Source organism: Anoplolepis gracilipes, chromosome 9 (assembly GCF_047496725.1).
Source record: "Anoplolepis gracilipes chromosome 9, ASM4749672v1, whole genome shotgun sequence".
NCBI classification, from domain to species: Eukaryota; Metazoa; Arthropoda; class Insecta; order Hymenoptera; family Formicidae; genus Anoplolepis; species Anoplolepis gracilipes.
The window spans coordinates 6,707,900-6,734,392 of NC_132978.1; the positions used below are offsets into that span (position 1 = coordinate 6,707,900).

General features: G+C 36.9%; 1 protein-coding gene across 18 annotated transcripts; it reads left to right on the forward strand.

The window, feature by feature from the left end:
• Nucleotides 1-348: 348 nt before the first annotated feature.
• On the forward strand, nt 349-25,801 carry LOC140669806 (histone lysine acetyltransferase CREBBP). 18 transcript variants are annotated; one of them, XM_072899943.1, is made up of 25 exons: nt 349-1,763; nt 3,269-3,427; nt 5,400-5,614; nt 5,701-6,075; nt 6,166-6,457; nt 6,616-6,873; nt 6,957-7,304; nt 7,398-7,610; nt 11,223-11,589; nt 11,679-11,851; nt 12,137-14,001; nt 14,110-14,267; nt 15,511-15,624; nt 15,710-15,844; nt 16,020-16,496; nt 16,655-16,820; nt 17,058-17,234; nt 17,362-17,592; nt 17,682-17,912; nt 19,195-19,314; nt 19,399-19,700; nt 20,333-20,752; nt 20,880-21,174; nt 21,286-21,712; nt 21,803-25,801. In XM_072899943.1, the coding sequence occupies exons 1-25, from the start codon at nt 1,685-1,687 to the stop codon at nt 22,282-22,284; spliced, it is 8,079 nt and encodes a 2,692-aa protein (XP_072756044.1). In that variant the 5' UTR covers nt 349-1,684; the 3' UTR covers nt 22,285-25,801. The 18 variants fall into 18 exon arrangements, with proteins under 18 accessions (XP_072756044.1, XP_072756037.1, XP_072756045.1 ...); XM_072899949.1 differs by having other exon boundaries at nt 350-1,763; nt 5,400-5,608; nt 15,514-15,624; XM_072899948.1 differs by having other exon boundaries at nt 350-1,763; nt 5,400-5,608; nt 12,194-14,001.
• The last annotated feature ends 692 nt before the right edge of the window (nt 25,802-26,493 follow it).

The following is a 26,493-nucleotide window of genomic DNA, read 5'->3' on the forward strand; positions in this document are numbered from 1 at the left end:
ATAGGAGACACCAGATCCGGAAATCACACGAGATCACGTTAGATCACTTGTCGAGAAAGACTTATCGTAGATCCGAGCCGTTTCTCGTGTCGATTAGACGCGAATCGTCGACGTCTAATCGACGCCATGATAAAAACGGCGCCACGGAAATAAGCGGCTCGCGGTCCACCTTGGAGGCGCTTTGGTGCAAGCGGTTCCTCCGTGAGAGCAACCGCGGCGTTCCTACCGCCCCCGCTCGTCCAATCGCGCGTGTCTCACCGACAGTCACGTGACCGCAGTCGGCCAATGAGGGGCGCGACCAGCGACGTCTAGACTCACGGCCGTTGTCGCCGAGTCGGTCATATTCTGACAAGCGTAGAAAAAGTCGTCAACAGCGTCCGCCATTTTACGTTAGCCAACGTTAGCCGAGACTCGTGCGGTACGGTGGATCGCGTTTCCCGAGCGAATTTCTGTGGCGAGCGCGCGTTGATCGTCCCAGTGCCGATACGCGCGTACGCGTCCGCGTCCTTGGATCGCGTGCAAATGTACGGGGACATAAACGTTGATTCCCGCTGATCGTTCGCGCGCCCCGTGTGTGTCGCAGTGTGCCGAGGCGAGATAGAAGAGGAGGAAGAGGAGGAGAAGAAGATGGTGCCAGAGGGCCTCGGGAGCGACATCGTCGCCGTGAGCTAGCGCCGTGCGCGCAGCCAGTCGTTTGACGAGTCGTCTACGAAGAGCACGTATATACCGCGATTGTGTATTTTCACGATAGTAGATACAGTGTGACGGATATATCAGCGGCAGCAGTCCGATCCCGCGCGAGATCGGATCGTTCGTTCTCGCGACTCGCGACTCCACTCGTATCGAAGCGAGACGAGACACGAGACGGGAGACAGTCGCGACGTTGCGCGCTCATTCATCCTCTGGCGATCGGAGCGACTCGTCGTCCAGACTCGGTGTCGTGTCGTGTCGTCACCGTTCGTCGTGGTGGTTGTCGCCGTCGTCGCGGTCGCGGTCGCGGTCATCTGCCGTCCCGCCAGCGACGCGGTACGGCAGCCGTCTCATCGTCTCGTATAGAGAGAAAGAGAGAGTGAGGGAGAGACAGAAAGAGAGAGAGAGAGAGAAAGAGAGGTAGAAAGAGATAGAGAGAAAGAGCGAATAGTAGTAGTAGCAGCAGCAGCAGCAGCAGACATTTATTCGCTCGGGTCGCCGTCTTCTCGTAGTGTGTGTTCCCGCTTACGTGCGTGCGTGCGTGCGTGCGTGCGGACTCCGAGCGCCGGGGTTCGACGTACCCCAAATCCCTACGATGCCCAATGGTTGACCGTGCACCGCGGTATGTTACACGGGGACGCTTCACGCGCCGCGGTTCCCATTGTTATTGTTATGCTCGCGAATACGATTGCGGCTCGGTGAACTTGTTATGCGGCTTCATCGGCGGTAGGGAAGAGACGGCAGCGCTATTATTGACGACGATTACGAGTGTAGAGTTGATAACGACAGCAACAGCGACAGCAGCGTCGACGGGGCCGACGAGGACGGCGGTCTTCTAGTAAGAGAACCAACGAGGTGGCTCGCTGCCGAGCGCCGAGTTTTGCTTTTATGCGCCGCTGCTGATTGACAGAGATCGGAAAGCGGAGTGCTTGAGGTGGAAGAGGAAGAGGTTAGGTTTATTACGGAAGAAAGATAACAGGCCCGCGGAGGAGCCATGGCCGACCACCTGGTGGACGGCCCTCCGCCGAAGCGGCCGAAGCTCGATCCGTTCCAGGGGCCCTCGGATACGACGGGTGAGTGATCTTCAACCAAAAGTAATAGATGTAGGCATCTCGATATTTCGTCTTAGCGACTTTTGCTCATCCCCCTCCCTCTCCCATCCCTCTTTTCCTCGCGATTTCCTTCTCTCTATAATCCGAGTTCTTACCGTTCCTTCCACCGAGAACAACTCCCGTGACTAACCTTACTCCCTCGAAGGACAAGCTTTTTCTTTCGCGTGCACCCACGGCGGAGAAAAAAAAGGACCCCCCCTTCTCCTCCTCCTCCTCCTCCTTCCTAACCGTCTGATCGGTGCACTTTACGATTTTCGCGGCTGGTCTTCTCTCGTGTTGCAGTAGCGGAATCGCGCCATCGGTTCAATCCGCTTTATCTATCTTTGACGCGCCAGTCGTCGCAACCCTCTAAGCAAAATTACTATACGGCACGCGAGATGTAGGTACGGCGAGGTGACGCCGAGTGCCGAGTGTCTTCGCGCGCTCGCCGCTCGCGAGTCGCGAGTCTCCCTGCGATCTTGCATCCGTCAAGACGCCCGGCGCGCGCGGATCGGGAAGACGCAAAAGTTGAAATTGATTTTTTCATCCGAGAATACATTTTTTTCTCAACGATTTTATTTATTTATTTATTTATTTATTTATTTTTTTTAAGGAATTATAATTCAGAGATAATGGTTCTGTATAATATATTTTTGTAACGTGAAGCAAGAATAATTTTTAACCCTTATACGCGAACGGGGATATAAAAGATTCAGAGATATCAAGATTTGACTTTTTTTTTTTAATATTTTGTGTAACAATTTACACGCAGCGTGTCGAATTTTGTTCAGAGATTATTTCAATGTGTACAATGTGCAAATATTAGATGTTCATGTTTTAAGAATAAGTGTCTGTTATTTCCTCCGTCTTACTGCACTTATGCCATCTTTTTCTTCTGTTTTTAAATCGAGTGTATTATATACCAATATATACCATATATAAACAATTCTGTACATTTTTTCTAGTATTTAGATTTAAACATAGTTGTGATCTGGTAGAAAGAGAGTGCATGAGGATGCATGACATTTTAATGTTAAAGATTACATTTCGCTCGCATGAATAATGCGCTGTAATAGATCTTTTTACTATTTATTTTTTTTTTCTCTCTGAACACATTTTAATCATCTCTTAACAGTTTCCAAACTTTGAAAATAATGCACATAATGCTACATTATATTGACTATAATTACATTTTATACTCACAACAGATATAATATGTAGAGTATCAAAATTGCTTATTGCGAGGGTACTAAGTCGCAGAAACAGTTTGCTCCAAGTTTTCACAATCGTCAAAAGTCGAATAAAGTTTATGGCCGTGTATTCAAAAAAAAGAAAAAGAAAAAAGGAAAAAAAATTGATCGAATTGACGATTATCGAAAACTGCTTCTCAAACTGTTTCTATCACTTAGATACCGTAATCCAAAAAAAGAAGCCTAAACAATTTTCTCCTTCATTCTAAATTAAACAAAAAACTGTGATATACGTAGTGGGTATGGCGTCTTTAATGATGCACCATGCTTATACGAACTACGGGGGAGGTGGCAGTGGTAACATGCAACAAATACAGGGCCCATCGCAACAACTACATCTGCAACAGCATCAGCTGCAACAACACTGGAACAACCATACTACCATCCAGAAAAGAAGTAAATATCATTATCAGATCAAAAGCGAAAGATTCAAAAACATTAAATTTAGCACTGTGTAAAATCCGTTTATCCGTCCAATCATCTCACATAGTGATACCATACTTTTTTTTCGTAAAGTTTACTCGTCTCAGTCTCTAGTTTTCAGTGAAATTGATACATCTTCCAGTTGCGGTACTTTCTCAGAGATGCGTGGTAGTTTTGGCATATTGTCACTATGGTTCATTAACTTTAGTCTTTATTGTCTACATTTAGAGAAGAAAATTGAAAGAAATGGATGTCACGGTATAATTTATCTTTGAAAATATGGCAGAGCATTAAAGCAGCAATATGTGGATATGTAAACTTGTCTTACTTTGAACACGGACTGATTCACTTTACATAGCAATGGAGAAAAATTGGATTGGTGTTGTTAAAGGTACATAAGATTCAAATATAAGCCAGTTCCCCTCTTTTTCTAATGAACATCGTGAGACATTTATGTATAATGTGAATCAAACATAACATAACATAGACATGCGACACACACGCGCGGAGCTTCGTGGACTCTTGCAGAAAAATTGCAAAGGTGAAATTAAGTATTAAAATTGCATATATATGCATATATATATATGTACACACTATACTTTTAACGTAAAAAGTTTATAATACAAGTAATAAAATAAAATAGTTGAGTTAAGGGCATGAGGGGGAGGGGGGAGTTTGAGATGTCTATATATCAAAATGAAATTTCTTACAGATAATTAAAAACGTAATAGAATGAAAAAAACTGCTTGCACAAACACAATTTTTTTCTTTTTATGCAAGTCTCGAAATATTTTCTTTTATTAATTTTAGGATGAGAAGAAAAATAGGCGCTCTGTTATAATACATAGCGTCAAGAATATGATTCGCTTGAACAGATATTTTCTAGAGTGACTGATTTCTTCGCATGACTCTCTTCTATAAAGTTTGCCATCAGGTAGCTTCGCTGGTTGCTTGTTTAGTTTAGCACTAATTTATTGTGCCGAAAATTTTCATTCTGCTGTAGAATAAGGCTCCTTTACGTTATGCTCATGCAGTGTATGTCTCATGTCTTATTTTTCATGTTTGTTTATATCCATGTATACAATTTTCTGTATTTTTTTGTTTTCTTTTTAATATAGGATTTTTCTGCATTTGTATTTTCCTACATAATATATATATATATATAAATACACATATATATATATAATATATAATATATATATGTACACCCTTTTTTTCTCCGTCAATGTATGGTCAGTCGTGAATAGATAAGTAAGTTTTAAGAATTTTATTTGCTAATAAATGTTATGTAAAACATTTTTAAAAGATGTTAATAGTATATTAGAAGAGTGTTTCTTGTATAATATATCGTAGAAACGAAATTAAACACTTTTTTTTTACTGTACATCTCTATATACATGCAGTAATATATGCATATATATATATATAGAGATTCAGTACATACATTATGCACATAATGATATATATATACGTAATATATATACTTATATAATATCAAAAATATATATTGATCTCTGCTAAAATTTTGATGCTAAAAGCTATGGTGACGGCGCTAAAATCTTACCTTTGTAAAATTACTAATGATTTCTTGGTATCTGCGGTACTTATATCATACTCATTATAATCATTTTAATCTATAAACTGGTCATTTCAGAAAAAAAGTACACTTACATTATGTATTCTTGTCAAGTTTCGCTAAAATAGTTATAAAAAATTACTATAACTTTTTTTTTTAATATGCAACAATTAAAACTAAAAGTAAAAAAAAGTATTAAAATAATACTAAAGTAAAATTAAAATACAAGAAAATGGGAAGATGATATACTTAATTTGGATAAGTATAATCAAAGATGTACTTTTCTGAATAGCCAGTACCATTATCACAATGAAAATACAATAGATCCAAATTGTAATTTTTAATTTATTTTTTCTCATTTATTCTCAGATTACATTTCAAACACAGAAATGTTTGATCTTGAAAACGATCTTCCTGATGATTTGCTGTCATCTGGATCTTGGGGTTCCACGACCGAGAGCACCAAGCCACCGGCAACCGGTCCTGGTCCAGGGCAGCAAAATGGTGCTCTCGATTCAGAACTCAGACAACATGTACAGCAACAGCAACAACTTTCTCATCATCTCATTCAACAACAGGTATATGTTAGTTATTACATTTACATTATATTTAGAAACTTTAGTTTCGTCCATCGATGATGCATTATACTTTATAAACAATCGTTGAACAGGGCAACAAGAATCTGGTGGCAAATTCTTTGGTGATGGCTGCTGGCACGCTAGGCAATAAAAGTCCAAATATGCAATCGCCACCGAACGTGTCTGTCTCCAAGGGAGTAGTCGATCCGCAAATGGTCGTGAGTCTCGGTAATCTGCCGAGCAGCATAGCCAGTTCATTGGCAAATAATCAAATGTCCATCGCAAATTCGATGGGCGGTCTGCAATCGTCCATGAGTATGGCCGGAAGTAACCCCGCAATGTCGATGCCGGGTGGCATGAATTCCGGATTAGTGATGACTAGTACTGCTACCGGGAACAACAATATGGGAGGAATGGCCGGAGGAAGCTTGATAGTAACCAACAGTTTGAACAAACCTTTAAATACAGTACGTGGACTTGTATATATTATTAAATGTTGTGATAAAACTTAAAATCCGATAAAAGATATTTGACTAACGAAGAATAATTTCTTGCAGGTAACCATGATGGGTCCTAATACTCAAGCGATACATCATCCTAGCGGGCCTCACGGAGTCACGCCAATGCAAAACGGTCCCGGCATGATGAACACAAGAGCCGTGGCGGCGATGCAGCAGCAACAACAAGCGCATATGGTCGGTCCGGCGAGAGGACAGAGTCCCCACCAGCAAGTTCATCAAGTTGGCATCGTCGCTCCCAATCAAAGCGGTCCCAGAATGCAGGCTCCTCCTAACATGACGAGTTTACCGAACATGGGACAAATAAGTGCATCAAGCCCATACAGTTATGGTATATATAATATATCTTCTCTCGCTTTACGCGTACGAAGAAATGAAATTGGTAAATAGAAATAGAAGTAGATATAGAGAAATAGAATTTATAACGTACAGGTTATGTAAATATTGATAGATTAGAATCGAAAGTAACTGTATGCGTAAATCTCGTAGCTGTCAAGCCGCAACAGAAAGCCGTAGGTACAAACATGACGGCTATGCAAGCAGCAGCAGCAGCCGCCAGCAGATTCACTGCAACGGCTGGTCCTATTGGTACTACGAACGTTGTAGGTCAAGAAGGTGGCACGGCAGCACAACAGGCACAACCACCCGCGCCGAGCCCCGCTCAACCTCAGTCAGGAGCATCAACTGCAGGACAACCAGGTCCACAGCAAGGTGCTCAAGGACAAATGTCTGTACCGACTCAAGCGGGTAAGTTTATATTTTTCTTTATTATATTATGGTTATTCTTAGTAAACATTCGCTAAATGTGAACTTGGTATATCTTTACCAAGATCTCTTTTTCTATCTGATATCCCCAGGAACAGCGAAATCGACACCTGATCCTGAAAAATGTAGACTTATTCAGCAGCAATTGGTACTACTTTTACATGCGCATAAATGTCAACGTCGCGAAAATCAAGCGAATGGCGAGATGCGACAATGTACCTTACCAGATTGTAAAACAATGAAGAATGTCCTGAATCACATGACGAGTTGTCAAGCTGGCAAAAATTGCACTGTACCTCACTGTAGTATGTCCAGACAGATTATCAGTCATTGGAAACACTGCAATCGAAGTGACTGTCCAGTCTGTTTACCGATAAAACAAGCGAATAAAAACAGGACTAATACTGTTCAAGGTAATTTAGAAAAATTTTCTTTTATAAAGATAACACATATATTTCTTGCGTAGCAATTTTTTTACTGATCATATTATATATCTCTTTTATTAGCTCCTGCAATTCAACCAAATAATCAGCCAAATCCAAGTCCATCCGAGATGAGAAGGGCTTATGATGCTTTAGGGATTCAATGTCCGACAACAACACCAGGACTCTTACCTGGCCAAGGCGTTGGTAGAGGCGTTAGAATGCCAGCGCCTGGCATGGCGGGTCCCCCAGGTACATTGGGCAATGTTAGATTAGCAACGCAACCTCAAACACAAAGTGAGTCGTATGATATTCTATTAAGAGAGTTTGTCAGTTTGGATATTTCTTTCTAACATGAAATATTTTAAAAATAAATATAATAGCTTTAATAATAAATATAAATTACCTCGCTTCATTAAAACTATACAAATATTCTAAAGGTTTTTTTACAAGCAATAATTTAATGAAATATTTGGTTCAAAATGATATAGATTTTGTGAAAGTGACATATATTTTTTCAATCAATATTACATTAGTGGGAAACATTTCAACACTAACTTGTGTTTCCTCAGCCATTTTAAAATCAAAATTTAAAAACTTAACTTATATGATGTTTGACTTATTGTTAAACTAATTAATTGATTCTTAGTGAACGTTTCGCCTTTTTTTCTTATATACATGTCATGCTTTTATTATACCTTTATAATCATGTTAACAGTATCCTCAGGTATTATTCAATTCAATTCCAATATTATCAAATTTAAAATTTAAACATGACATGTAAATAAAATAAAATTAAATGTTAAATTTGATGACAAATTACATGATAAATTTACAAAATTAATGGTCTGGCTTATCAATAATACTAATATGTAAAATAATCGTCATTAGTTTAGATATAAATTGTTTTTTCAAATGTCCGAATCAAACACCAAATGGATGACGTCTTATATGTTTATATTATCATTTATGCTGGCACATTGTAAAAATAGTCTTAATCAGTTTCATATATTATTTAATGATAGATAATACACATGCGTTAAGAGACAGTTTAACTTTAGCAAGTTTTTTTTAACAATCATGTCGAATAATGGGAAACACACAGTATTGTGCAGTACTTAGGTACTTGTACCTAAATACTGTAAAAATTTACGTACCTAGTTACTGTACCGAGGTACTTCTTTTCTTTGGTATCTATACCTATACCTAAATACAATTTCTTATGTATTGATACCTATATGTAGTACATTTTAATTACTTTTTGGATGATACTTTTTTTGCACTAAATGCATGTTCAATAGGCGCAAAGCTCGGTAAAAATTATATTTCATATAAATTTTTTTTATAATTGGATATATGATTTTTTTAAATTTGGATAATCAGGCATTGCGAGCTACTTTAATTTAAATTCTCATCAATAGAATGACAGACAACATCCGTTTAGGATTCATTATGACACTCCATATCATTGGCGTTCCAAATAGCTGCTGTAATACAAAGATTGTTCTTTGAAAACTGTTATCATGTCAGATTTTATCTTGTGCAATAAATGATTTTGAAAGATACGTCTTGATATTGGTTTTATACCAGATATATCTTCAATTAATTCAATTCAAGTTAAATAACTTGCAAAGAATATTTATGTATGTACATACAAAATATATACATATAATAACTCTCTAAAAATGAATCGATGTATATATACTGATTATCAGTGACTTCTGATATACTTATGGCTATTTGTAAATAGTAGTTATACAGTGATAATCAGTTATTATTACACTATTGTGACTTATCAGTGTTATAATTATTATTTCAAATAGCAGTTTAATCAGTATGAAATTATTTTCAAGTAGCCATATATGTACCAGTAGTCACTGACAATCAATGTATGTACACTGATTCATTTTTAGAGAGTGCTACATACTAAATATTATATGTGTGGATACGTGAAATCATAATTGCCTATTCTAAAATTTTGTTGAAAAATAAAAGTACCTGTAACTAGGTATATTTAAGGTACATTTGAAGTACCTGTACCTTGCACAACACTGGAAATACATTTGATTCAAAGAATTTATATTTTCCATAATGTTTAGCTATATTTAGTATAAGTCGTTTTTTTGCTGTTTTATATAAAAATAATTTTAGGAACAAAGAGACAGTTGAGAACAAAATTAATGATTATTTTACAACATAAATTAGGACAAAATCGTATAGATTGGGAAAATATTGAAATATTGGATTATACACTTCATTATTATAAAAAATTAATTTCTGAAACCATTTTTATAAAATAGCAAGAAAAAGGTTTCAACATTATGGAGGACATAAATACTTTGAACTAAATGTACTTCCCATTACTCAACATATTAGCTAAAAAAACTTAAGTCTAAACTGTTTTTTAATATATGCATATTATCACTAGTAAGTATACATATAAACCTGATTATTTAAGACTGTTTTAACAATGTGCCAGTGTAAATGATAATATAAATATATAAGATGTCATCCATGTGTTATTCAGTTTAAATGTTTGAAAAACAATTTATTATATATCTGAAAATTATTATTTTAAGATTCTTTTATATATTAATATTATTGGTAAGCTAGACCATTTACTTTGTAAATATAATTTATCATCAAATTTAACATTTAATTTTATTTTATTGACAGACATTATTTTAAAATTTTAAATTTGACAATATTAGAATTGAATCAAATAATACTAGAGGATATTGTTAATAATAGGACTGTAAAAGTGCAATAAGAATGTGACGTGTATATAAGATGAAAAAGAAACGAAAACAATTATTAACAGACAATCAACAAGTCATTATATATAAATTTTTCAAAACATTTTATATGTAAATTTGTATGTTTTGATTTTAATGTGGCTGAAGAGACACAAGTTAATGAAACATTCTATACTAAAGTACTATTGATTGATAAAATATATGTCACTTTGATAACTTAAATATTTCCTCATTAAATTATTGTTTGCAAATATCTTCCATAGAATATTTGTATAGTGAAATATTTTATTAAATTTATATGTATATGTTATATGAATGTATATATATAGGGTGTCCGATAGCTCGCGCAAAACTTTTTAAGAGAAGGTAAAGAAATTTTTTTTCTTAACAGAAAAGTCCTGTTTCATTTTGCGATTTGCGCAATAATTATTAAACTATTAATTAAAAACGCTCAGCGAACGAATATTACATATATATATATATATATATATATATATACATACACACAGTGTCCGGTAATAATCGCCCTACCTCTCTAGGACTAATAGAGCAGGTCAAACTGAACATAAAAGTCCTCTACCATTTTGCGATTTGTGCGATAATTATTAAAATATTAATTAAAAACGCTCAGCGTATACTGAGTGCTATATACGGCGCGCGCTCATACGCTGGGCGTTTTTAATTAATATTTTAATAATTATTGCACAAATCGCAAAATGGTAGAGAACTTTTATGTTCAGTTTCACCTGCTCTATTAGTCCTAGAGAGGTAGGGCGATTATTACCGGACACTTTGTGTATATATATATATATATATATATAATATCGTTCGCTGAGCGTTTTTAATTAATAGTTTAATAATTATTGCGCAAATCGCAAAATGATACAGGACTTTTTTGTTCAGAATAACACTCTCTACCTTCCCTTAAAAAGTTTTGCGCGAGCTATCGGACACCCTGTGTATATATATATATTCGAATATATAATATGCGTGCGTGCGTGCGTGCGTGCGTGCGTGCGTGCGTGCGTGCGTGCGTGCGTGCGTGCGTGCGTGCGTGCGTGCGTGCGTGTGTGTTAGATTCTCTTCAAAAATAAAATATATGATTAATTTTCGTGTGAAAAGAAATATGCGATGGGCATCCATGTTGTTTCAGCTGCACCGGGACAGTCTGTAGTTGGTGCTGGACAACAACAAGTGGTCGCTCCGAACGTATCTCTTCCTTTAAATTCCGATCCTAGTACAGTTGGAGTAGCCGGTAATCAGACAGTACCGACAACCGGACCAACGTCCGCTGCGGCGGCAGCCGCCGCCAACATACAGCAATCCGTCAACATGCAAACATTATTTGGACTAAACGAGTCTGGACAACCCGGCGTAATAGGTGGAGAGAATAGATTAGCTAATCTGCAGCTTCCAGGAGGTCTTCAGTCGGGTCAAGTTACAGCGACGCCAGTGCAAGGAACAAAGGAATGGCATATGTCTGTCACTCCAGATCTCAGGAATCATCTTGTTCATAAACTGTTAGGAAAAGTTTCATTACATAATGCATATTTTCATTTTCCTCGTGATGATTTTTCTCCTATCATAACATCATTATTTCTTTTTTCAGGGTTCAAGCAATATTTCCAACTCCTGATCCTCAAGCTATGCTCGACAAACGAATGCACAATTTGGTCGCCTACGCGAGAAAAGTAGAAGGTGATATGTATGAAATGGCTAACTCGCGATCAGAGTATTATCACTTGCTAGCCGAAAAGATTTACAAGATTCAGAAAGAACTTGGTAAGTTAGAAATTTTACAATTTTATTAAATTTTTTTTTCTTAAAAATACTTAAAAACAATTTTCGAATTTTTTTCATTATTCTTAAAATCGCATAGGTACTTGCGCTTTTTAATTTGATATATGTTTTGTCAATTTTTTAATAAATAAATTTTTTAAATTTATTTTTTTTTATTTAATATAATTTACATTTTATTAATTAATAATTTTACTTTTTTTATTTAATTAATTTCTTTTTTGTTTTATTTATTTTTTTTTGTTTATTTTTTTTATTTATTTTTTTAAGACCTAGACATGTTATTTATGAGAAATATATTTTATTTCTCGAATATGCGAAAAATAGACGAAAAACGACAGAAACGGAAAGAGCAACAATTGCAAGCGCAACAACAGCAACAACAACCACAACCAGCGGGTACATCCGGTCCTGGATTAAGGCCGTGCGCACCTTCAAATGTAGGGACTGTTATACCAGGGACATCGAAACCTGTCGGAACGGTACCACCTACTTTACGAAGTCACTCACCCAGTATGAGTCAGTTGGGAACGATACCTGCAATGGCCATTCAGCAGCATAACAGAATGCAATTTCCTCAACAACAACAGCAGGCTCAGCAGCAACAACAGCAGGTTCAACAACAACAACAACAACAGCAAGTACAAGCTCAGCAGCAGATACAACAACAGCAACAAGGAATCCTAGTCGGTCCTCCTGGTCCCAGTCCAAATGGACAGTCCACATCCAACGCTAATATGGTGCCGAATCCCGGACTTAGTCCATTTGGACCTCAAATGTCTCAAGCTAACCTCACAACTACCACTGCATCTAATAATGCAACGACTAGTCAATTTCCGACGTCTAACGGTACAGCTTCCGGTTTACCTAATAGCTCTCCTATTCAAAATCAGCATCAGTTTCCCGACTTGATGAAAGTCAGAGCCCTAGCGCAAGCTCAGGCTCAGGCGGCGCAACAACAACAACAACAGCAGCAGCAGAATCAACAGCAGCAGCAACAGCCACAACCAACGAGCACCCCGAATCAAGTTGGTACTCCGGCAACATCGATCCCGCAAGCACCATCACCATTCAGCGGTATGCAACAACCAAGCACGCAACAACAGCAACCAAATCAGCAGTTCCCCACTCGACCATTGTCGGCTTCCACACCCAGTGATAACGGTATCGCTACATCAACGCCGCAAACAATACCACCACCTGCATCCAGCGGACCGAGCCCAACAAGCGGCGTGTCCGCAACGACAACGGGTACGACGAACGGACCTCAATCGACCACCTCCACACCAAATACGCCGCTTGTACCGTCGCTAATGACACCGAATCAGACAGTCTCGTCCGCGTCAAACCAGACACCGCCCCATTCAGGCCCGACGCCGTCCCCCGCCGGTCTCGCGGGTCTTGGCAAAGGTATGACCTCGCAGGAACGGGCTGCGTTGAACACCCCGCGCAGCACGTCCATGTCCTCACAGATGGCTGCTATTACAGCAGCGTTGGATCGTAACAATTCTCCCAGTCCACCGATGAATAACAACAAAGGCAAGCTGGATTCCATCAAGGACGAGACTATAAAGATGGAAATCAAGCAGGAGCCGGAGGAGCCGCAGAATCACAGGATGGATGGTGGCAAAAGTGTGAACAATGAGATTACCATCAAGACTGAGATTAAGACAGAGCCGATGGAGGAAGGCTCGAATGAAGCAACCGTGAAGGAAGAATCTACTGGTATCAAGGAAGAGAGCATGACTCCCATCTCCAGTCAGGACGCAACCACTTCTGACATTAAACCCATGGTACCGGAACCGATTCAACCGAGTGGCACGTCCACCGACAAGAAGAAGTGTTTGTTCAAGCCCGACGAGTTACGTCAGGCTCTGATGCCGACATTGGAGAAACTGTATCGACAAGATCCCGAATCCATACCATTCCGACAACCCGTGGATCCTCAAGCATTAGGTATACCGGATTATCCAACCATCGTGAAGAAACCGATGGATTTGTCGACGATCAAAAAGAAACTTGATACGGAGAAATACAGCGATCCGTGGGAGTACGTCGATGATGTGTGGATGATGTTCGACAATGCCTGGCTCTATAATCGCAAAACTTCTCGAGTCTATAGATACTGTACTAAGGTAACGTGTATCCAATGATAGTATACTATAAAAAATATACTTTTTATATTTTATATATTTATGTATAATTCACACTGGATCTTGTCTTTTTTTTTTCATTAAATACAGCTCTCGGAAGTATTTGAACAAGAGATAGATCCTGTGATGCAGGCTTTGGGATACTGTTGCGGCAGGAAATATACATTCAACCCACAGGTGCTCTGCTGCTATGGCAAACAACTTTGTACAATACCCAGAGATGCAAAGTATTATTCGTATCAAAACAGGTCAGTATACTCTGTAATACATGTTTGAATTAATCAATCTGTAGAATTCACTTAATATATAAGATAGGGATGTTATTTGAAAATGTTAATGTTAAATGTATTAAACATATCAATATTTAAAATATTTTAAATTTAAATTAAAATTCTATTAATTGTATTAATAAATTAAATTAAAATTAGTAATATTATTAAAAATTTAGTAACAATTTATATAATGCTAAAATTATATAAATAAAATTTAGTAACATTACTTGATTAAATCAGATACATTAATTATGTGAGAAATAATATTTTAAATATTGCTTTTTTAATTCTAAATTTGAATTGTGTGCACATGATGAGGACACGTTCATAATATTCAAGATGCTCAGTAAATTAGTAATTCTAATTTTATTAAATAGTGATTTTATTTATATTTAAAGAGTAGTATAATTTTTTTTTGCATATTTCGCGTATTTGTGTTGTATAGGCATTTTTTATTCAAGTGCCTTGTCATTAAATACGCTAGATTAAATTGGTGGATTAATTAACCTGCTTTTGAAAACACATGCAAAAGCAGGTCAGTCCCCTGACCTACATTTTTATTTATTTTTTTTTTTATTATAATTTATATACAGTTTACTTATATCAATTTTTTTATATTTGACTTACACTTAAAGTTTGTACATGAATTACGCATATATTTAAGGGATATGTATTCTATTGAGAGTCATCATAATTGTAGGTTTAAAGTAAATTAGAAAAATTATATCATGAAATTTTATTGATTTTTGGATATGTTTAGTTTTACATATCCCTTTTGGTATATGCGATAAAAATTTTAAAAAATGACATACAGTTTGAGATACGCGTCTAACATTGGCACTATTCTCTTCTTTGTATGTTACCTTCGCCCATGGGCTGCGCACGCGCACATAAATCCTTGTTTGCCGCTTACTTCTTGTGTTGCCTGCGCCCTTGCTTCTTTCCGACTCTACTGCTGCGAAAAACTTGATACTTGGAAAATGCTAATTGAAAAAAAAAAAAAAAAAAAAAAAAAAAACGAACGATCTTCCTACGATTTTTTGAAACGAAACTGAAATCGGAAATGAAACAATTGGCAATACCATTTGCATGCATGTGTTATTGCGAAAAATCGAATATATATATATAAACACTTGCCGAAATTGGATACACCGAGTAAATTGGTCGTCGTTCATCGTTGTTCATGTGATAAAACACACGCACGATGCGGATGTAATAGCAGTCTAAAGGGAATTGGTCTTCTTTCCGACAGATACACCTTCTGTCAGAAATGTTTCAACGACATTCCTGGTGACACAGTGACGTTAGGAGACGATCCAACGCAACCTCAAACGTAAGTATATGAAAAGTTCATAGATGTAGTTTGTTAATGTGTTATTCCAGTTTACATATGACATTTCTATCTTTCTCTTCCATAGTGCCATCAAGAAGGAACAGTTCCAGGAGATGAAGAACGACCATTTAGAATTGGAACCTTTTGTAACCTGCACAGACTGTGGTAGGAGGGTACATCAAATTTGTGTACTCCACATGGAAACAATCTGGCCGTTAGGGTAAATAACAATAATAAAAAGTTTCAATTTCCTTTTGAAAAAATTGAAAGAATTAAAAAATTTAAATTTTGCAATTAAATAAAATTAATATTTCATTTACTATTCGTATTTTAATTCTAAAAAAAAAACACTATCTCGTACATTACTTTAAAAAGTTACTCTTCTTTTCACACAGATTTACCTGTGATAATTGCTTAAAGAAGAAGGGACAGAAACGCAAAGAGAATAAGTTTAACGCTAAACGATTGCCCGTAACGAAGCTCGGCACGTATATAGAGACGCGCGTGAATAATTTCCTGAAGAAGAAGGAAGCGGGTGCCGGTGAAGTCGCAATCAGAGTAGTTGCGTCCAGTGACAAGGTAGTCGAGGTCAAACCTGGTATGCGAAGTAGATTCGTCGAAAATGGTGACATGCCTGGCGAATTCCCTTATCGCGCGAAAGCGTTATTTGCATTTGAAGAGGTCGATGGTACAGACGTCTGTTTTTTCGGTATGCACGTGCAAGAATACGGGAGCGAATGCACGCCACCGAATACGAGACGGGTTTATATCGCGTATTTAGATTCTGTCCACTTCTTCCGGCCTAGACAATTTCGTACGGCTGTGTATCATGAGATTCTTCTTGGATATCTCGACTATGCAAAGCAGCTTGGGTAAGTTTAAAGAAAAAATTTATTTATGTTGACTGGATAAAATATACATTGATACAATATTTTGTATTGGTATTGATTATCTGATCATCTGTAGATGTTATCTTTAATATCTAGAATATGATTTTATATTTAAAAAATACAATGGAATATTTTTGTAGATATACTATGGCTCACATTTGGGCATGTCCACCTTCCGAAGGGGACGATTACATCTTTCACTGCCATCCTGTAGAACAGAAAATACCAAAGCCTAAAAGATTACAAGAGTGGTATAAGAAAATGTTGGACAAGGGAATGGTCGAGAGAATCGTACTTGATTATAAGGTCGGTTAAAAACATGTTTTACTTTTCAAGATATAGTCTCCTGTGTTTCCAATAAGTGTTGCAGTATCATATTGGAGTCAAATGAGACTTAAATAAATGTCTGCTGGATAAGCTAGTGTTCTTGTTATTAAGAATAATGAACACAGGATTTGTAGACGACATTTTTTCTGCTAAATATTTTTTATTATTTACCCACATTGAGAAAAAAATATACAAATGAGAAACTTTTGTGTGCAGGACATTTTGAAACAAGCCATGGAAGATAGACTTTCATCCGCGGCGGATTTGCCATACTTTGAAGGTGACTTTTGGCCCAATGTGCTGGAAGAAAGTATTAAAGAATTAGATCAGGAAGAGGAAGAAAAGCGCAAGCAGGCCGAAGCAGCCGAAGCTGCTGCTGCGGCAGCAAACGCGGTAAGTTGTGAAAGATTTCCTCTACTTATTTTCTCCATTTATATTCTCCAGTAACATATAGTTATTTATATCAGTAACGTATATTTTTCCTTGTCTTATATATTTTATGTTGCTTTTCCCTTTTTAGATATTTTCACTGTCTGAAGACTCAGAAACTCCGGACGGTAAAAAGAAGGGTCAGAAAAAGGCAAAGAAATCCAACAAGTCCAAAGCAAATCAAAGAAAAAATAGCAAAAAATCGAATACTCCTCAGACTGGTAATGATCTTTCCGCAAAAATCTTTGCAACCATGGAAAAGCATAAGGAAGTATTCTTTGTAATAAGGTTGCATAGTGCTCAAAGTGCGGCTAGTTTGGCAGTAAGTTAATTTTTTATTATATATTTTGAGACCAAAAGTTTTTTCTCTTACATGTGATAATTATTAATCTTTTACTTAAATATTTTTAGCCGATCCAAGATCCCGATCCTGTTATCAATTGCGATTTGATGGATGGTCGTGATGCATTTTTAACGATGGCCAGAGAGAGGCATTACGAATTTTCATCGCTGAGAAGAGCGAAATTCAGTTCCATGTCCATGTTGTATGAATTGCATAATCAAGGCCAAGACAAGTTTGTTTACACTTGTAATAACTGCAAAAGTCATGTGGAGACTAGATACCATTGTACAGTTTGTGACGTACGTAGTAGATTATATTTATTTTGGATTCAAAAATAAGGCTCAAAAAATAATTAACTAAATGAAGGGATTCTAGGAGCAATGCAAACAAATGAAGAGATTAATATTTAAAAATTAAATTAAAGATTAATAATATATTTAATAATTAAAAATTAAATATATTAAATTGTTATCAGAAAGATTTAACTCGGTTATTAAGAAATCTGATTTGTGTCTCCTACACGAGACTACACAACTTAAAATCGTTCTTAAAAGTACATAAAGTCTTGCTCCCATATTTGTGTTTAAATAACATTTATAGAATTAATTGCATGGACGTCTTAATTTAGAATTAAATCTGTAGAGCAACAAAATCACTCTTAAGAAAGTTTTAAATATTTTGGTTTTTCATTCCATATATTTTTTTTCTTTTCATCATATGTCTGCGCGTCACCGAGATATCACTCGGTTGATCGATTTGCTTTCGAATTTTATATGATCCTCCGATAGTGAGTCCGCGTTTTAATATTAACGTAGAACTTTTGGTTCTACCAATTTTAAACTTAATTTTTAGACAACACTTTAATTCTTGCCGCAAGTTTTCTTGGAAAAACTCTATGGTGGATAATCGAACTTAATTGTCACTTGCTTTCGGAGTATCTTTGTTTTTACGGAAATAACTATATTATTACGTATGCATATGCGCTGCTACCTTTGTATATTTTATTTTTTTCGTTTGTAGTCTATTAATTTTTATATATCCGGATCTTATTACATGCGATTATTTGTTTTATCTCTCACTGTTTATTATAATTATATTAGCTTTTGACATTGATGAGAATTTAGACAAGGATAGAAACGTTTATTATTTGCGCTTTTTTATATTTTTCGTAAAATCTTTTGTTTTCTTAGGTCTTAGATAATGATTAAAGTTCTCGCATATTTAATTTTTAAATCTTAATCTTCATTTGTTTGCATTGCTCTTTGAACCTTTTTTTTATTTAGTTATTTATTTTAAATAATTGTTAACCTTACTTTTATTTAACACTAGAAGTACCGAGCGGGTTTTTCTATTTTTTAGATTAATAACTTATTTTTGGTGTAAAAGAGAGGAATCTGAAATTTTATAATTTTTCATCAATTATTTTCTTTATTAAATGATTGATAAAATCATAAAATTTTATCTTTTACACAAGAAATAGTGTATCTCTTAATTAATCTAAAAAATGGAAACAGTCAAAAAGGACCGCTCGATACTACTAGTGTTAAACTTTCATGTGCTTACTCTAACTCTATTTTACAGGATTTTGATTTATGTGTAAGTTGTAAAGATAAAGACGGTCATCCGCATCCCATGGAGAAACTTGGCTTTGATTTGGATGATGGATCATCGCCGGCCGATGCCAAACAAACGAATCCACAAGTAATTTACGAGCTTATTCTACAAATATGTTGCTATTACAATAAATCTATTACGTTCATATATTTTCTCTTTTTCGTAATTCAGGAAGCCAGGAAACTATCGATACAGAGGTGCATTCAATCATTGGTGCACGCCTGCCAGTGCAGAGATGCTAACTGCCGTTTGCCCAGTTGTTGTAAAATGAAACGAGTAGTGATGCACACGAAGAATTGCAAGAGAAAGACTAACGGCGGTTGCCCGATTTGTAAGCAACTGATCGCGCTGTGTTGTTATCACGCGAAACACTGCCAAGAGGCCAAGTGTCTCGTTCCATTCTGCTCCAACATTAAACACAAGATAAAGCAGCAGCAGCTGCAACAACGATTACAACAAGCGCAATTACTGAGGTACAATATGACTCTAATGCAATATTAGATATTTTTGGTAAATCGTAGAATTTGGATATCATACTGGAAAATATTGACAATAATAAGCCGAGTGAACAATAATAAATAAAATGGAAATAATAATTCGGTGCGATGCAAAAGTTTGAGCCAAACAATTTTTAGTATATATTTATTATACAATTGTTAAAAACACTCATAAAAACAAAATGTATTTATTTGTACTTCAATCATAATCAAGCTTTACAAACTTTTAATAATTTTAAATATTTTATTTTTTCATAATGTTTTATTATAAACAGTGCAAAAGTATCACGCTAAAATATTTTTTAAAAATAACAAAATATGTAGAGGAAAAATTTTTTTAAACTTAATATTTTGTTGTCATGCCTTTAGAAGTAATCATTGTAGCACACATCTATTCAATTAAATTAGAAGTACATTCTTGTAAATTCTGTCATTGACTTTGCAAATCTTGCTAGAATTTTTATTTTGTAACGTATTAAATTTCGCGTCTATTTAGTTTTTAAATTTAACTTTATATTTACTTATTTATATTTAAGTTTACTTGCTCCTTAAGTCTTTGTATACTTTGTTTATTATATTTAGAGTCTTATGTTTACTTTTATTTATAGGAGACGAATGGCTGTGATGAATACGAGACCAAGCGCAGCTGCAGGAATGCAGGCCGGTCAGCAGACTTCAAATGTCGTCATGCCAACCGGAGTCGCGATGAAGCCTGGTGTCAGCACTTCAAATTTACCGTCACCGCATCAACCAGGCATCGGCTTGAAGCCGGGTACGCAAACGCCTCCCGCTCATGTATTGCAAGTAGTGAAGCAGGTGCAAGAGGAGGCTGCGAGACAACAAGCACCACACGTCGGTAATTACAGTGGCAAAGTGACACCGGGTAGCGGCGTTGGTGTCGGCGTTGGCGTTGGTGTTGGTGGTCAAACGGGCGGCGTAATGCCACCACCGCAAATGCAACGGCCGTTACCGGTCCAGATGTCGAATCCCGGCACTCATCTCATTCCGATGGATCAGTGGACAGCAAGGTATATATTATATAAGTTTATTTATGATATTTTTGCTTGCAAAATTTGCAGCATTATTGAGTTTGACTAATAGATTCTGTCAAACGAGGAATGCATCTTTCAACTTTTGCACACATTCTTTTCTTAGCAGGTACCAATCGAACACGGTAATGCAACAAAATCCTAACTTGGCGCGACAACAGACTCCACAGCAGCTGATGCAACAGCAACAGCAACATCAAGCTCAACCAGGGATGGCAATGAGTGCACAAATGCCGCGGCAACCGAGTGTGATTGGTTCGCAGGCGGGTAATATGCATAAGCAGGCTCTGCATCAGTTGATGCAGACCCTTAGAAGTCCGCACACGCCCGAGCAACAGAACCAAATACTTCATATACTCAAAAGCAACCCGCCGTTGATGGCTGCCTTTATTAAACAACGGGTAACTCTATCTTTTAAAAAAAGAAAAATAAATATTTATATATTATTATGTGCATTTAATCTACCATAACATTTACCATATAATCTACCATATAATCTTCTTAATAAAAAGGCGCTTGTTCATCAGCAACAACCTGGTCAACATGGCGGAGGAGTCGGCGGTCCATTGGCTCCTAATCAACCTCAACAACAACCTGGTTTGCAGCATATGATGTCTCAACAGCAACAATCGCAGCAGCAACAACAACAACAACCACAGCCACAACAACAGCAGCAGCAGCAAGGCAGGCTGCAGATACAAACAATGCTAACGCAGGCGCAACAGCAACAGCCGGTGCAACAGGCGCAGTGGTACAAGCAGCAGATGCTAGCGATGCAACAGAGACAACAACAGGCGGCCCAGCAGCAGCAGCAGCAGCAGCAACAACAACAACAACAGCAGCAGCAGCAGCAGCAACAGCAGCAGCAACAACAGCCGTTTACTCAACCACCAGCGCCGCCGTATGGTCAACAACGACCCATACGGCCGTCGCTTCTTGGTAATCACACGATCCCTCGTAATTACTTAGAGAACGGGGAGGCTCCAATACGCATCACTTTTCGACACCAACACTTGCCCAACTTCCCAGGTTATGGCGGTTTCAACGAACAAGGCTACGGTCAGCCGGGTCTGAAACCCACTCCACCGCCTGTGCCCTCGCCGCAAGGCGTCATGGGGCCGCCGGGGATCTCCGTGCAGCAACAGCTGATGCAATCAGTCCGTTCGCCACCGCCTATCCGTTCTCCACAGCCCAATCCTTCGCCACGACCTGTTCCCTCTCCTCGTAATCAGCCGGTACCATCGCCGCGATCGGGTCCCGTGCCGTCGCCGCATCACCATCCACCTCACAGCACGCCTACGCATTCGCCGGCACATGAGCTCGGTGGCGGTCCTAGCGAGATGATGCTCTCGCAGTTGAGCGGTGGCCCTGGTGCGCCTACTGGCCATCCCGCTGCTATGCCTCATCATCCTTCACCGGCGCCAGCGCCTACGAACGGTGGCGCGGACGCTAATGAAGTGACGCCGATGACGCCGCAGGACCAACTCTCCAAGTTCGTCGAGGGGTTGTAGTGACTGTTACGGACGATCACATCGGTCGATTATGTAAGTGATTCCCTTAACTCTTCGCCGGCAGATGCCGGGTCATTCCTGACTCATATTTTAATACTGTTTTATAAAGTTTACGTGATAATTGAAGCAAATAATTTATGTGTATAAAATAGTATAACATAATTGTTATTAATTTTCTCATTTTATTTTTATTTAATTGAAAAAATAATATAGAAGATCGAAAAAGAAAATACTTGCGCGCGACCCGAGCATCTAGTATATAGTGTCAAGGATCGTAAAATTGGAAACTCGTTCTGTTCCGTTCCTGATTCCAAGTTTAAACACGTGACTCAATCGCTCAATGAAAACTCGACGCAGCACATGTCAGACTGTCTCTTTCAGTTTCTATCTGTATGCGCACGAAACAGCATTAGAATTAATTATCTAGCGACCTGATCATATCCCAAATGTTTTGTTATTATTTATAAATCGCGCGATGTAGACGATTACATTCAAACGCCGCTATTATCATCTTTTAATCTTCTACCACACGACGGATCTTGGATCAACTTTGACTTATAGCAAAATTTTTTGTACATATTTCAGAATAAAATTTTATATTAGATTTTAATTTATTTTTTAATTGTTTTTCTTTAAAAAAATGCTATTTACATGAGATAATTAAAGGACAAAAAGGAAAATTTTTAATTTAATAATTAAAAATAAATGACGATTATGTTGTGTTATTCTATACACATAAAATATATTTGCTTCAATTATCACGTAAACTTTATAAAACAGTTATGAGATATCGAGAGAAAAGAGAGACAACGCGACGTTGGTGCTTTTCCATGTTACTCGGCATGGCTCAAATAGACTCAAAATTATTTCTGTTTTTATCCTTTCGAGGGAGAAAACTCGTCGTTTTACCGATTTTTCTAAACTCTCTCTCTCTCTCTTTCTTTTGACCAAGGATGAAAACGATTTTAAGTCTATCTGAGCCAGTAACGAAAGACTAAAGCGAAATTATCGAGAGACTATTATTACATATTTCCCCCTCGTACCATCCGGAGCCCCTTCGATACTACCACTCTTCCTCGCTACTGCTCATGCAGGATGAGTGAAATCGTACAAATATATATACATATATATATATATATATATATATATATATATATATATATATATGTTGTGTATATTTAACGTTAATTAATAATTAATAGTTCAAATACTATTAGATTATAATTAGTACGGTATAATTGTATGCAATTATTCTATACTAGATCGTATGTAAGTAATATATTCGTTTTAAGGAGAGAAAATTTGTTATTAAGATGATATCTCCACTTAAGCGCCGCCGAAAAGGTTGTATTTTAGCGCCGTGAAATTTTATGAAAATTAGCGCGAGAGAGTCTACATTTTCTCGAGTGCTGACTAAATCGTTAGTCGTACTGAATGACGATGATTCTCTGGACAGGAATCTGCTCATTAGTCGTTGCTCCTGTTGAGAGAATCAGCAAAGGCGAATTAATGTTGATGCAACCAAAAAATAGAAATTCACAACAGGCTGCTAGTGTGCGCGGGAGGATTTATATAAAAACGCGTTAATTTTGATGAAAGAAAGAAGAATGAAGTCTTTTTCCAGTTGAGGGTCCATAAGCATGTGTACAGTTCAATCAAAATGTAACTATGAGAATGCGTATTCGATACCGGGCCCTCAAACGTGAAAACTTTGTAAATATTAGGTTATTATTACAATAACGACATTATTAATTTACCTGCCGAATATCTATTAATTATTATTATTATTATTATTATTATTATTATTATTATATAATTATAATATATTATTATTATTATTATTAATGTTAGTCTCTTACTATGATCAATTCATACATAGATATATTGTAATATTTGCATAGAATGAGAGAGGAATTCACACACGCGTTATTACTACACACGGGTTGGCAAATAACCCGCGTACAAAACATACACCGAATCACATTACATAACTATGCCAGTGTTGTATCATAGCGAAGCTCTAAGTGTAAGCTCCTCCTCTCTCCAGATCCCTGCGTCCCTTCCTCCTTTCCATCTTTTTCTTTGCCAATCCTATTTAAAATGACCTAATAATAACGTGGAATGTGCGTGAATATGTTGTTCAAAAGATCCGTGGCGTCGGATATTTTTGAAGTACATACTTTGTATAATGTAGCTATCGTGTAAAATTAAGCCAACTGATAATTTAAAAAAAAAAACGTAAACGGAAGCAAAGAAAGATTAAATACACATACACACATACACATGCAAAACGCATACATAGACATGAAGCTGACGTAAGAATGAAATTTTATAACGATCGTGAGGACGATTGTGTTTTCGATTTTCAAGATACAATCTCGCCATACAATTATGAATAAAAGAAATGTCATCGATACTATAAACTAGCTCCATCGAAAAATGCACACATACGCGATACACACATACACACACGCGCGCGTGCGCGCGCACACGTCTTTACATGTACATTCGAAATTGTACATAGATGCGCTACGAATTCTCGTTTGAACTCTCAGCAGCTCTTTGATCGTGTTCCTTTTTTAATTTAACTCTCGTGGATTAATGAAATAAGAATAGAAAAAAAAAGAGAACACGATCAAAACTCAATTAAGGTCAGCGGTCGACCTTGATTGAGCGTAATTACATTTTTTTGACGTATCGATATAGGCAATCGGATCCTTTAAAATTCATTAAGTGCTCGATATATCGCTTATCCGTCTTGTCGCATTCGATGAATATTGATATCTCGTAGATTGCAACGCACACTGCGACACGATTTGAACTTGCTTTTTGTTTTTGAGCACTCCAAGTCTCGATGAAGCGATAAAAACTCGATATCAGGACACATTCTTTCTCGTAGATTACGTTTCACAGGAGGAGAAAAGCGCGTTTCGAATAATTCACGCTTTACACATTTGTAAAAAAAAAAATTAAAATTTTCCTGCTTTTTTTTCTTTCATGGATTGGACTTGCTTGTCGTTATTTAGGAGCTGCTAAGATCTCGAAGAATTAAACGGTGAATCGTGAGCGCATTGTGTATGCAGTTTTCTCTTTTCCTTTCCTTCTTTTTCTTTCTTTCGTTTTTTTTTTTATTAAACAATAGCGAGAAATTAGCGAGGATTGCTAGCAAAAGGAACGGTAATCGAGTGTAGATTTAAATAAATGATTTTACTATATATATATATATATATAGTAAAGAAAAGAATGTGAAGTAATCGTGTAAACGACAAAACCCAAAAAGTATTTGGCTTAGTATGGCTGTGTTTTTAGGGCAATGTTGTAAATCTGAAAATGGTGTGTATACCTTTGTGGTAATTAAATCTTTAAGAGAGAGTATGGACGTTTTGAATGCCGCGCGTACCAACTCGTGCCACGCCTGATTGATTGTTGTGGAAAAATCAATTCTATATAACAATCGTCTCGCAATAATAAAAAAAAAAAAAAAAAAAAAAAGAAGAAGAAAAAAGAAAGAAAGAAAGAGGAAGAATTCGATCGAATAAAACTTTCTTCTTTTCGGGAGGGAGGACGTTCGTAGCCGATACATTGTTGACCGTTCTTACTCTTTCGTGAAGCGAGCAAGGGCGGACAAGAAGTAAGATTGCGAAAGTCATCCTTTTGCGGTCGATCATCGACAATACCAACCAATGGTGCTTGCAACCAGACGGCATTGTAGAGATTCTCTCTTCCTCTCTCGGATGGTTGCTTGAATATACTGAAATGCAAAAAGAGCGAGAGGGGAAAAAGGGCGCGTTGGTGCGCGAAGCATTCGCAGCGAGATTTATTATTGTAAGCGAGAGAGCGAGCGAGCGAGAGAAAGAGGTGAATGATATATACATATATATATATATATATATATATATATATATATATATATATATATATATATGTATATGCATAAACATGTATTACGAGATTTTTTTCTTTTTTATATTTATCGAGCATATTCGAGAGAAGATTATGGGCCGCGGTCTGTATACATATATGCGCAAAGTGCGCGCATCGATGATAACATTATGAATTAATTAATTAATTAATTATCCGATTTATAGACGATAAAACTACAGACAAAACTATTGGAATATAATAATATTATTATTACAATATTATTATTATTGAAATACCGAATATATATAGAGTACTACTTTTTATTATGACTTTTCGTAAATAGTG